Below are 13,618 nucleotides of genomic sequence, written 5' to 3'. Positions count from 1 at the left end.
TTACCAGGGTGTTGTCAGGACTCAAGGACCTGAATTATAGCAAGAAGTTGAGCTGGTTTGGAGTTTATTCCTCGAGTGCAGGAGGGCTGTGGGGTTTAACACCATATAGAGGTGTATAAAATCATAAGGGGAATAGATTGGGTGAATGCACAGAGCCTTTTACCCAAAGTAGGGGAAGCAAGAACCAGAGGACATAGGTTTATTAAGATGAGGGTGGAAAGATTTAATATGAACCTTGAGGGCATCTTTTTCGTTCAAAGGGTGGTGGGTGTATGGAACAAGCTGCCAGAGGGGGTAGTTAAGGCAGGTACTAAAACAGCATTTAAAAGACATTTGGACGGTTACGTGGACAGGAAAGGTTTAGAGCGATATGGGCCGAGCGCGGGTAGGAGGGATTAGTATAGATGGGGCAGCTTGGTCGGCATGGGACAAAGGGCCATTTTCTCTGCTGTATGACTAAAACTAGAGGGCAGAGGTTGAATATGAGAAGGGGACGATTTAATAGAGAGGATGTAATGGAAATAGACTTTATTCTTAGTGCCCACTGTATATGTTGGCAGGGGATGGAGAGGATCGTTGTCAGTGAGCGGGCTGGGTCTCACCACACGCACTCTCAGAGACGGCCAGGGGACCTGAGGTCGGCTGCAGGAGGGGCCCCGGGGCCTGGAGGCTGAGCAGTGGCCGCAAGAGGTGAGGGGAATAGGTTTGCGGGTCGACGTGTCCAGGTCAAGGAGTCGGGGGGGGAGTGGCCTGGGGCTCGATTAGATCACGTGCCACCCCAAGAGGCCAAGATTAGACTCAACACTATTAAAGATCTTTGAACTTGGCAATGGCACCAGAAACGTGGCAACTCTTGTGAACTGACTCAGTGGAATCAACTCGTCTGAAGCAGGGTCCCGACCCGAAACATCACCTATCCATGTTCTCCAGAGATGATGCCTGGCCTGTTGAATCCCTCCAGCACTTTGTGCCTTTTTTTATAAACAAGCATCTGCAGTTCCTTGTGTCTCAATGGTTAGTTAACATTACGGCTATACATTTTTTGATTATTGTACATTTATTTGTGCGTTACTGTTGATGGACTTGTTAAGATGCAGCAAGTAAGAATTTCATCGTTGTGTTGCCAGTACATATGACAATCATACACCATCCACTCAATTCTTACACTTTAGAGTTTACTTTAGACATACAGTGCCAAAACAGGAGTCCATGCCGACCAGCGATCACACCCGTACACTAGTTCTATCCGACACACTGGGGACAATTTAACAATTTTTACCAAAGCTAATTAACCTACAAACTTGCACGGCTTTGGGATGTGGGAGGAAACCAGAGCACCCGGAGAAAACTCACACGGTCACTGGGAGAACGTACAAACTCCATACAGACAGCACCCGTAGTCAGGATCGAACCCGGGTCTTTGGCGCTGTGAGGCAGTGTCTGAAGAAGGTCCCGACCTGAAACATCACCTCTCCATATTCTTCAGAGATCCAGCCTGACTTGCAATTACTCCAGCACTTTGTGTCTTTTCACAGTACAGGTAGATGTGGCGATAGAGTACCACTGAGCCAGGGCATAGGGCAGGAGGGCATTGGGGAGGTGAGGGCAGAACCGGAGAGCAATGTCACCCAGGAGTGGGTGCCCAGCCCCCGGAGAAGGGCAGAGATGCCGGCTGTGGGACAGGGACAACAAGGAGCATACCAAGGGAGGTCCTGGTGGTTGGGGGCATGTGAGGGGGAGGTGGGGGTGCTGTGTACCCCGATCCAGTGCCAGGGCAGCCCCTGGTACAACGGGCAGAGCTGCAGCCCGACCGGAACCCCGGTTCGATCCCAACCTCCGACGCTGCCTGTGCGGAGTTTGCACGATCTCCCCGTGACCGTGTGGGTTGGGTTTTCCCCAGAGCGACATGCGGGGTCAGTGGGTTAATGGGCCGCTGTGGGAAAGGGAGAGAAGCTGGGGGATGAGTGGGAAGGGTGGGGATGGAATTGAATCATAGGAGCTAGCAGTAATCCAAGGGGCAGAAAGGGCTCCAATCTGTATTGTCAGTAAATCACTCTCTGGGATGAGAGGGTTACACTCCACTCATGTCGTGCGGGGGTGGGGAAAGACCTCATGGTGACCCTGGGGTTGGGAGAGAGCCAGACCCCGGGTGTGGGGGGAGGGAGGGAGGTGGTCAGCCCTGTGGGGGAAGGTTTCACATTGACCCAAGGTTGGGAAGGGGTTCACGGTGCTCCTCTTGCATCCCTGTGCATTGTGGGCCCTCCCTCAGCATTGATTACACCGCCCCTTCTGTCAACGGGGTGTTTATTGCTCGGTCCGTGGATCATAGCCCCCCTCCCCCCGTCTCCGACCCCCTCACTCGCTCTCCTCACTCAACGCCGTCTGCGACTCCCCTGCTCCCAGCGGCTGCAGGGCGATGTCCGTCACGCTGGTCGCCTCTGCTCCTCCGTCCCTACGCCCGTACCTGCCAACACATTGTGGGTCAGTGTGTGTGTGTGTGTGTGTGACGTGTCCCCGGTACCCGCGACATGTCGGATAGTCGGTACCCCGTGTCAGTACCCGCAGTGTATTGCTGTGTCAGTGCCCGCTGTATCGTTGCCCGCGCTGTCAGTGCCCGTGGTGTGTCAGTGCCCGTGGTGTGTCAGTGCCCGCAGTGTGTCGGTGCCCACTGTGCCAGTGACTGCTGTGTGCCGGTGCCCGCGGTGTGCCGGTGCCCGCTGTGTGTCTGTGCCCGCGGTGTGTCTGTGCCCGCGGTGTGTCTGTGCCCGCTGTGCGTCGGTGCCCGCGGTGCGTCGGTGCCCGCGGTGCGTCGGTGCCCGCGGTGCGTCGGTGCCCGCGGTGCGTCGGTGCCCGCTGTGCGTCGGTGCCCGCTGTGCGTCGGTTCCCGCTGTGTGTCGGTGCCCGCTGTGTGACGGTGCCCGCTGTGTGACGGTGCCCGCTGTGTGTCGGTGCCCGCTGTGTGTCGGTGCCCGCTGTGTGTCGGTGCCCACAGTGTGTCGGTGCCCGCTGTGTGTCGGTGCCCGCGGTGCGTCGGTGCCCGCGGTGTGTCGGTGCCCGCGGTGCCAGTGCTGGGCTGTACCCACCTGTCCTCTACGTGGCCCACGGTCTGGGGCAGAGGCACGTGCCGTGTCTCGGGAAGCAGCAGTGACATGGCTGCAGCCAGCAGGGTGACGCTGATGAAGATGAGGGAGGGCAGAAAGACCCACACCTCGTCCAGGAGCATCACCAGCGGCGTCGCCGAGGCTGCCAGGCGCCCCATCAGCGACGTGTAACCCAGCCCGCTCTGCCTGTGGGTGGAGGGACAACCTGGGCTCTGCACTGTGGGGGTCACGCAGCCCGCAACACCCCCCCCTGCCCTCCCACACAACACCCCAGGCTGTAACACCCCACCCCCACCCACATCCCCACCCCTTCCCCATCCTCAGCCCCACCCCATCCCCACCCCCATCCCCACCCCAGGCCCCACTCACACCCCCATCCCCACCCCACGCCCACCCCCACACGGATCCACAGCCCCTCTCTTCCCCCTCCCCCCCGCTCCCACCCCCGAGCGTACCTGAGTGAGGTGGGGAAGAGCTCGGTGGTGTAGAAGAGGGCGGTGGTGAAGGCACCCTCCGCGCTGCCCTTGCCCACGATCCCCAGCACCAGGAGAGGCACCTGCTGCCCTGTTGGGGGCACAACACGGGCAGTGAGAGACTGGGGGTTGGGGAAAAGCAAGACACTGTGGGACCAGGGTGAGACGGAGACGGGGAGAGTGGGACCAGGGGGAGCCGGACCAGGGGGGGACGGAGAAAGGACAGGGAGGGGAAGTGGGGAGTTGGGTCGGAGTTCAGGGATCAGGGGTCGGCGTGGGTCCTCACCGGGGAGGGGGTTCGGAATCAGGGGGTTGGGGGTCAGGGCTGGGTCCTCACCGGGGGTCAGCAGGCAGCATAGGCCCATGACGCTGGCGGTGAGCAGCAGCAGCCCAGCCTGGGTCCATCGGCGGCCCAAACGCTCAAGCAGCAGGAAGGCCAGCAGCTTCCCCGGCATCTCCACCGCCGCATAGATGAAGTGGGTCAGGTAGAGGCCCAGGCCCAGCCCCGACACTGAGAAACTCAGGCCGTAGTACGACAGAGACACTCCCATCCTGGGGAGAGAGGGAGAGAGGGAGGGAGGGAGGGAGAGAGAGGGAAGGGGGGAAGAGAGGGGAGAGAGAGGGGGAGAGGAGGGGAGGGAGGGAGAGAGAGGGAAGGGGGGAGGAGAGAGGGGAGAGAGGGGGGGAGAGGAGAGGGGGAGAGGAGAGGGGGGAAGGGGGAGAGGGGGGAAGAGGTGAGAGGGGGGAAGAGGAGAGGGGTGAAGGGGAGAGGGGGGAAGGGAGAGGGGGGAAAGGGAGAGGGGGGGAAGGGGAGAGGGGGGAAGGGGGGAAGGGGGGGAGATAGAGGGAGAGAGAGAGGATCAGCATGGGGAATAACCATGGAGCCCACAGGATCAGTGGCAACAAGAGTTTAGTGCCCCAACCGTCTCTGATCCCCACCACCAATCAATATGATCATGGCTGATCATCTAAAACCAGTACCCCGTTCCTACTTACTCCCCTTGATTTCTTTAGCCCTAAGAGCTAAATCTAACTCTCTCTTGAAAACATCTCTCTCTTGAAAACAAGTGAAGGCCTCCATTGCCTTCTGTGGCAAAGAATTCCACAGATTCAGAACTCTCAGGGTGAAAAAGTGCCTCCTCATCTCAGTCCTAAATGACCTACCCCTTATTCTTAAATCCCCCCAAAACTGCACCTAATAACCCAGGTGCAATCTCACCAGGGCCCTGTACAACTGTATTAGGACCTCCTTGCTCCTATACTCAAATCCTCTTGTTATCCTCTTGTTATGGCCAACATGCCACTAGCTTTCTTCACTACTGCTGTACCTGCACGCTTACTTTCAGTGACTGATGTACAAGCACACCCAGGTCTCGTTGCACCTCCCCTTTTCCTAATCTGACACCATTCAGATAATAATCTGCCTTCCTGCTCTTGCCACCAAAGTGGATAACCTCACATTTATCCACATTCACATCTGCCCACTCACCAAAACCTATCCAAGTCACCCTGCAGTCTCATAGCATACTTTTCGCAGCTCATACTACCACCTAGCTTTGTGTCATCCGCAAACTTGGAGATCGTCTAAATCGTTAATATATAGTAAATAACTGGGGTCCCAGAACTGAGCCTTGCGGCACCCCACCAATCACTGCCTGCCGTTCTAAAAAGGACCCGTTAATTCCTACTCTTTGCTTCCTGTCTGCCAACCAGTTCTCTATCCATGTCAATACCCTACCCCCTATACCAGTGGTTCCCAACGTGGGGCGTACGCCCCACAGGGGGGCAATTTGATTTTTAAGGGGGTCAATTGAGCGATTTATCATTATTATTATTTTAATACCACTTAATGTTTTTTTCTTTTTTTTAACAATTTTTTAGTAATTTCTTGCTCAGAACTTTAACTGTCTTTTGTTTATTTCATTTTTCTTTTTCATGGATGCCATGTTCTTTTGAAGCTTGTTTAAACCAAGGTATTGCCGTTTTAAGCTTCTTCAGCTGAAACGGAGTTCACTTTTTAAATGATAAGAATTATATATCACCACATGGGGGGGGGGGGAATCAGGATTTTAGAGGTGATTAGGTGGGGCATGGCCAAAAAAAGGTTGGGAACCACTGCCCTATACCATGTGCTCTAATTTTGCACACTATTTAATCTCTTGTGTGGGACCTTGTCAAAGGCTTTTTGAAAGTCCAGATACACCACAACCCTCCCTGTCTCAGTAACCCCCTCCCCCCAGTCTCCGTGCCCCCTCCCGATGACCTACCAGACCATTCCGGAGCAGAGGGTGATCCTGCACATCTGCCGAGTCCTCACCAGGGCGAGGGGCGAGGGGCGGGGAGCACATTCTCCAGCTCCTGACACCTTCTCCAGCTCCTGACACAAAGCACAGGGTCAGTGCAGGCTGCCCGCCCCACACCCTCCACACCCCACCCCCTCCACACCCCACCCCCTCCACACCCCACCCCCTCCACACCCCACACCCTCCACACCCCACCCCCTCCACAACCTCACCTCACCCCACCCCTGGGGGTGTGGGTGTGGGTGAGGGTGGGGGTGGGAGTGTGGGTGGGGGTGAGGGTGGGGGTGTGGGTGAGGGTGGGGGTGTGGGTCAGGGTGTGGGTGGGGGGTTGGGTGTGGGTGGGGGTGTGGGGTGGGTGGGGTGGGTGTGGGTGGGGGTGGGGTGAGGGTGGGGGTGAGGGTGAGGGGTGGGGGTGTGGGTGAGGGTGGGGGTGTGGGTGGGGGGTGGGGGGTGGAGAGGGGATGGGTGACTAAAATGCAATGTGGGTGGGGGTGGGGAGTGAGGGTGGGGGTGGGGGGTGGGTGTGTGGGTGAGGGTGGGGGTTGTGGGACGGGGGTGAGGGGGGGTGGGGGTGGGGTGTGGGTGGGGGGGTGTAGAAGGGGATGGGGGTGATCACATGAAATGTGGTGGGGGTGGGGTGAGGGTGGGGGTGGGGGTGGGGGTGTGGGTGAGGGTGGGGGGTGGGAGGGGTGGGGGTTTGGGTGAGGGTGGGGGTGTGGGCGGGGGTGAGGGTGGGGGTGGGGGTGAGGGTGAGGGTGAGGGTGGGAGGTAGGCGTGTGGGTGTGGGTGGGGGTGGTGGGGTCGGTGGGTGGGGTGTGGGGTGTGGGTGGGGTGGGGTGTGGGTGGGGTGGGTATGGGTGTGGGGTGGGGGTGGGGGTGGGGGTGGGGGTGGGGTGTGGGTGGGGGGGGGGGTGTGGGTGTGGGTGTGGGTGGGGGTGTGGGTGAGGGAGGGTGGGGGTGTGGGTGTGGGTGGGGGTGTGGGTGGGGGTGAGGGTGGGGGTGTGGGTGAGGGAGGGTGGGGGTGTGGGTGGGTGGGTGGGGGGTGGGGGGGGGGTGTGGGGGTGGGTGGGGGGGTGGGGGGGGGTTTGGGTGGGGGTGGGGGGTGGGGGTGGGGGTGTGGGTGGGGGTGTGGGTGGGGGTGGGGGTGAGGGTGGGGGTTAGGAGCCGGGGATGGGGTGACTCACCTGCACTGTGGGTGGGGGTGGGGTGTGGTTGAGCCGGGCGCAGGTCAGCAGTCCACTCCGCGCCCTCTCCGTCTGCCCCACTGACAGCAGCCAGCGCGCCGACTCCGGCACCCACCTGGGGGGAGAGGTCAGGGGGGGTCAGGGGAGGGGAGTGTAAGGGTGGGGGTCAAGATGGGGGGTGGGGGAGACGGAGGAAACTGGGAAAGGCAGGGGGAGATTGTTGTGAGGTGGAGGTTGGGGGAGAGGGCGAGCAGACGCAGGGTGGGGGAGACGTGGAGAGGAGGGGCAGACACGGGGAAGAGGGGGGTAGACGGGGAGGGGGGGGGTGTTCTCTCACCAGCAGGCGGCGGCGAACAGCAGGCAGGGGGCAGAGGCAGCGAGCTGCAGCCAACGCCAGTCCCTCAGCAGGAAGGCCATCAATGCCAGCGACATGTTACCCACGCACCAAGCCAGGCTGCACACTGCCCCCACCTGGGCACGGTGCCTCACGTCCGTCCACTCCACGGCTGGGGGGGGGGACAGGCAGGATGGGGTGGGTGGAAAGAGTAGGGGAGATGTTGGTGGGGGCAGAGGAGAGGAGGAGGGGGAGTGGGAGAGGGTGAGATAACCAGGGAGGTAGAGCAGGGGAGGGGAGGGGGGGTAAAGGGGAATGGAGGGAACAAGAGAAGGTTCAGACTGGAGTCAATGTGTTCAATCCAAACAACCCCCCCCACAGCAGTGTCTCCTCCCACTCAGCCCAAACAGTCATGTCAGAAGCTCCCCTATCCCCACCTACCCACCGCCATCATCCCTTCCCCACCCCACCCCACCCCTCCCTGGTTTGCCCCCCAACGCCCCCCTTAATCCACCACCCCCATCATATCCTGCCCCTCTGTCAACCCCCGGCTCCCCATCTCCCCATTCCATGGGCCACCCCGTTCCCCCCTTGCCCCATCTCCCCTCATCTCCCCCTGCCCACCTATACACCCTTTCCTCATCCATCTACCCCCCATCCATCACCCCTCCCCATCCCATGGGCCGCCCCGTTGCCCCCCCCCCTTGTCCATCCCCCCCCCCCCTCGCCCCCATTGCTCACCCAGGGTGAAGGTGGTAATGTTGATGGCGGTGAGGCCGAGGCCGGACAGGAAGCGGGAGATGACGAACATGGTGAAGCCGGTGGAGACGGCGGCGATGGTGCCGAACACGGCCGTCACCAGGCAGCCCAGGAGCAGCACCCGGCGTCGCCCATACCTGGGCAAGGAGAGAGTGGTCACTCTGACCCCTGACCCCCCCAACCCCGACCCTTCACCGTACACCGGACCCCAACGTCACTCCCACTCCCGACCCCTAACCCTCGACCTGTGATCTCCAGCTCATTCCGAGCCCCCTACACCAAACAGCTTGGAGCTGCCCCTCCCGGTTCCATGCCTCCCCTCCCCCACCCCCCCACTCACCTGTCGGACAAGTAGCCGGAGATGGGGCCGCCCAACATGACTCCGAGGAAGAAGAAGGTTCCGGCAGCTTGGTTCAGGCTGCGGCGATCACACACCAGGTCCCACTGGGGGAGGGGGGGTTGGGGGGCAAGACACAAGCTCAGCACAGGCAGCCAGGTGCCCCCCCCCTCTGGAACCCCCTACCCCCTCCCCCCCCCCATCCTGGATTCATAGAGCTGTACAGCATAGAAACAGGCCCTTCGGCCCACCTTGTCCATGCCAAACAAGTTGGCATTCTAGGCTAATCCCGTTTACCCACTCACCTCTCCCCCTCCACCCCTCCCTTCAATCTCCATTCCTCACCCCCCCCCCATATCACTCTCCCACTACTCTCCTCTAATCACCCCTCCTCCTCCCTCTCACTTCCCTACCCTCTCGTCACTCCCCTCACCACCCTTTCCCCCCCATTCCTCCCCCTCACTCTGCCCCATTCCTCCCCCTCTCCATCATTCCCTTCCTGCCTCACTCCCCTATCCCCCCTCCCCCATTCGCTCTCACTGTACTATTCCCTCACTGCCACTCCCCTCTCCCCCCTCCCCTCTCAGTCCCCCATTCCCTCCCCCTGTCCCCCTCCCCCCGGCCCCGCTCCGTACCTCTGTGGCGATGGTGGCTGTGAACTGGGAGGTGTCGTACTCCCATCCGCTGGTGCAGGGGAGGGAGGAGTGGTTGAGTGTGGGGTCCAGGGGTGAGGGGGGGAGGGCGCGGCAGGGCCCGGGGTCGGCGGGGGTCAGGCGGGGGTCCCGGCTGAGGTTGCTGGCCGTGGGCTGGTGGGGGGAGCGGCAGTGATGGGGAGGAACGGCCGACAGGAAGATGTGCAGCAGGAAGTGCCAGGGGAGGGGCAGGCGGGCGAGGGAGAGCAGTGCCAGCAGCAGCAGCTGGAAACGGCCAAAGCCCCCACACTCTCGCAGCACGTCATCCACATCCATGGGTAGTGACCTCTCCCCTCACCACAATGCTCCACTCTCCTCTAGTCTCCCCTCCTCCTGATTCTCTACTCTCTCCTCCTCTCCTCCTTACTCTCTCCTCACTCTCTCCTCTATCCTCCTCTCCTCCTCCTCCTCCTCCTCTCCCCTCACGCTCTCCACTCCTCTCACCTCCTCCCCTTACGTTCTCCTCTCCTCACGCTCTCCTCCCCGCGCCTCTCGTCTCCACCCGCTCTTCTCCTCTCTCACTCCCTGTTCCTGTCCTCTCTCCACTCACTATCCACTCCTCTCCTACCGCTTCTTCCTCCTCGTGCTCTCTCCGCCCCTCTCCTCGCCCTCCCCCACTCCTCTAGTTTCTTCTCTCTATCCCCGCTTCTCTCCCCTCTTCTCGCCCTTGTCTCCCTGCTGCTCTCTCCCTTCTCTCTCTCTCTCTCTCTCTCCCTCCGCTCTCTCTTCTCCGTATCTCTCCTTGCTCCTCTCCTCTCTCTACCCGCTCATTCTCCTCTGCTCCTCATCTCCCCAGGCAGCAGCTGACTCCTATTATCCTAATTCAGCTGGTGTGGGAGGGGCGGGTGGGAACACTGCCTCGCTCTGTACATCCACGGCTGGTCCCAGGGCAGGGCTGGGCAGGGTGGGGCCCTCATCCGCCACCTCCCCCCCCCCCCCCCCCCCCCCCTCTCTCCCACCATCTCCACTCTCTATCTCTCTCCCCCCCCCACCACCACCCTGAGGCTGACAGCAAAGGCAGAGGGACGAGGGGGAGGGAGGGAGGGAGGGAGAGAGATAGAGAGTGGAGATGGTGGGAGAGAGGGAGGGAGAGGGGGAAACGGATGGAGAGGGAAGGGGGATGGAGAGAGGGGGAGATGTGGCAGGAAAGTGGACGAGAGGGATGGAGCAAAAAAAGGGGGATGAAGGAAGAGAGATGGAGGGAGAGTGGGGCAGAGGGATGGGGCAAAGGAGAGGGGTGGAAGGAGACAGAGTGGGGGGGATGGAGGGAGAGAGGGATGGAGGGAGAGAGAGAGGGTTGGGGAACGATGGAGGGAGGGAGTGTGGTAAGGATGGAGGGATGGGTGGGGCAGGACTGGCAGCTTCAGATGACAGGGGGTAGAGTTGGGTCTGCCCTGGTCTACAGCTGGAGTCTGGGCGCAGTTTCACCAGGTAGTTCCCGGGACAATGACTTGGGATATTGGGAGAGGCTGGCTAGTCCTGGGAATGCAGGAGCTGTGGGGTGACAACTAGTCATATCTGACTAACTCGATCGAGTTTGTTGAGGAGGTGATGGGTGAGGGCATTGCGGTGGGTGTTGTCAACATGGATTTCATTCAAGCTAGAGTGGAGTTCTGCAGGGATCTGTGCTGGGCCTCTGCTGTTTGAGATACAGTAAACCAGGGCCGGATTTAGATGAAGAGAGGCCCTAGGCTGTTCCACTTGTGAGGCCCCTCCCAATCCCCCACCCCCACGACTAGAGGAAGATGGTCCACCAGATTGACACCAATTTGCAATGAGATAAGCGGCTGGAAAGTTATGGTCTGAGCGCAGGTTTGGAGGGTTATGGTCTGAGCGCAGGTATATGGGACTAGGGGAGATTATGTGTTCGGCACGGACTAGAAGGGTCGAGATGGCCTGTTTCCGTGCTGTAATTGTTATATGGTTATTATATGGTTAAAGCTGCACTTTTTATTTATTTATTTATCTATTTATTTATTTATTTATTTATTTATTGCCAATGCTAGTGTCGAGTTATCGGCTTAAAACACTATTATTCTGAAATGGAGGGCAAGGAAAATTACTGAAGGGTTGTTTAGAGACTACAGTGCATTGTGACAGCATATGTAAGAAAGGCCTATGACAGTGTCAAAAATATCATACACCTTGCAGGGCTCTCACTTTACCTTTTTTCTCTGTTGTCAACCGGGCAACCGTGGCAGCTTTTTAAGTTGCTAAATGACAGTTTAGATGGTCATTTAAGACAGCTTGCATGACGCGTGCGATAATGTGCTCGGACGAAGTCGGAATTATGCTCAATGAAGCATTCACATATTATTTCTGCTTCAAATAAAGTCACAAAATAAACATATTCACCAATCAAGACATGATATATACCACAATGACATGCAGCAATCTTATAATACAGTATCTCAACTTGTTTTACACGTTGCAATTAATGCAAATTCTATTATTTCTTTCCACTTCCAAACAAAAATGTGATTAGATTATTCAGCGTATGATCAACCTCGGTGAGACCAAGCGCAGGAGTTTGCAATAACCAACCTGATCTCCCGGTGGCTCAACACTTCAACTCCCCCTCCCATTCCGAATCCGACCTTTCTGTCCTGGGCCTCCTCCATGGCCAGAATGAGTCCCACCGCATATTGGAGGAGCAGCACCTCATATTTTGCTTGGGTAGTTTACACCCCAGCGGTGTGAACATTGGCTTCTCTGAATTTCAGGTAGTCCTTGCTTTCTCCCTCCTTCCCCTCCCATTCCCAGCTCTCCCACAGCCCACTGTCTCAGCCTCTTCCTTTCTTTTTCTTTTACTGTCCCCTCCCCGACATCAATCTGAAGAAGGGTCTCGACCTGAAACGTTGCCTATTTCCTTCGCTCCATAGATGCTGCCTCACCCGCTGAGTTTCTCCAGCATTTTTGTCTACCCATTCACACAAGTTCTGTTATCCCACTTTCCTCACCCACTCCCTACACATTAGGGGCAATTTTACAGAGACAAGTTAACCTACCAAGCCAATGCGTCTTTGGGATGTGGGAGGAAACCCACACGCTTGCAGGGAGAATGCAAATTCAACACAGACAGTGCCCGAGGGCAGGATCGAACACAGATCTCTGGTGTGTGAGGCAGCAAGTCTAGCAGCTGTGCCACTATATTTTGTTTTCCAACACACAAAAAATCATACGTTGATAACTTTGGTTATCCATTTTCCATTTTCAGTCTTAAATCTCCAAGTGACCCTATGTCCCCCTTTACAGCTACTGTATGTTTTAATTCATTTCAAGACTATGGGGCAGTACATTGGCCATAAAGTTGCTGCCTAAAAGTGCCAGAGACCCGGAATTGATCCTGAATATGGATGCTGCCTGGATGGAGTTTGCTCCTTTTCCCTTTGATCGCATGGGTTTTCTCCAGGTGCTCTTGTTTCCTTCCATATTCCAAAGGTGTGCAGGAACCTATTTCAGACCCAACCCAAAACGTAATATTTTACTTTTGTCCAGAGCGGGAATGGTGTCTGTTATAGAAACATAGAAAATAGGTGCAGGAGTAGGCCATTCGGCCTTTTGAGCCAGCACCTGCAGTCAATATAATTATGGCTGATCATCCAAAATTAGTACCCCGTTCCTGCTTTCTCCCCATATCGACTGATTCCTTTAGCCCTAAAAGCTCTATTCAACTCTCTTATTGCCGATTGTCCCTATAACCGAGTAATGGGTTATCGTTGTATGTGGTTGAAACTAATAATAGCATGGTTAACACACAAAAAGGACACAAAGTGCTGGAGTAACTCAGCAGGTCAGACAACATTGCTGGAGAACATGGATGGGTGCTGTCTCAGGACCAGTCTTCAGACTGATTCGGTCTGCTGAGTTACTCCTGCACTTTGTCGTTGTGTATGAGAATATGAATGGTATATTTTAGTGACTTGTGCGATTGTACGCATGCGCAGGGAGACTCAAGATGGCGGTTACAATACAACAAGCATATTAAATACTGGAGTGTCCCGAGTCTTATTTTAAGTCCGATTCCAGCACAAATACATAACAATTTGGCGACGAGGATGGGATTCCGCTAACAGGAACAGTATTGTGGTCCATTTGAGGTCGAACATGAAGTTAAAGACAAGTATGTATTGGAAAAACGTTGCCGCAAAGTTGGGACTGGAACGCACGATCGCCATCCAACAAGCAGTACATAGAAACATAGAAAATAGGTGCAGGAGTAGGCCATTCAGCCCTTCGAGCCTGCACCGCCATTCAATATGATCATGGCTGATCATCCAACTGAGTATCCCATCCCTGCCTTCTCTCCATACCCCCTGATCCCTTTAGCCACAAGGGCCACATCTAACTCCCTCTTAAATATAGCCAATTAACTGGCCTCAACTACCTTCTGTGGCAGAGAATTCCACAGATTCACCACTCACTGTGTAAAAAA

General features: G+C 57.2%; 1 protein-coding gene across 1 annotated transcript in view; it reads right to left on the bottom strand.

Annotated features, from left to right (window-relative positions):
• Nucleotides 1-9,503, bottom strand: part of slc22a7 (solute carrier family 22 member 7) — a 13,403-nt gene extending 3,900 nt beyond the window's left edge. Inside the window, exons 1-8 of the mRNA XM_033020494.1 lie at nucleotides 9,127-9,503; nucleotides 8,495-8,598; nucleotides 8,137-8,321; nucleotides 7,399-7,567; nucleotides 7,062-7,176; nucleotides 5,842-5,951; nucleotides 3,861-4,126; nucleotides 3,557-3,665 (exon numbers count right to left, since the gene is read on the bottom strand). Of these exons, the coding sequence (XP_032876385.1) occupies nucleotides 3,557-3,665; nucleotides 3,861-4,126; nucleotides 5,842-5,951; nucleotides 7,062-7,176; nucleotides 7,399-7,567; nucleotides 8,137-8,321; nucleotides 8,495-8,598; nucleotides 9,127-9,459 (1,391 nt within the window). The 5' untranslated portion in view covers nucleotides 9,460-9,503. The remainder of the gene's footprint in view (nucleotides 1-3,556; nucleotides 3,666-3,860; nucleotides 4,127-5,841; nucleotides 5,952-7,061; nucleotides 7,177-7,398; nucleotides 7,568-8,136; nucleotides 8,322-8,494; nucleotides 8,599-9,126) is intronic.
• Between the last annotated feature and the right edge of the window lie 4,115 nt (nucleotides 9,504-13,618).

Source organism: Amblyraja radiata, chromosome 5 (genome assembly GCF_010909765.2).
Source record: "Amblyraja radiata isolate CabotCenter1 chromosome 5, sAmbRad1.1.pri, whole genome shotgun sequence".
Classification (NCBI taxonomy): Eukaryota; Metazoa; Chordata; class Chondrichthyes; order Rajiformes; family Rajidae; genus Amblyraja; species Amblyraja radiata.
Note: the sequence above shows the minus strand (reverse complement) of the source record. Positions and strands in the feature narration are given on the sequence as shown.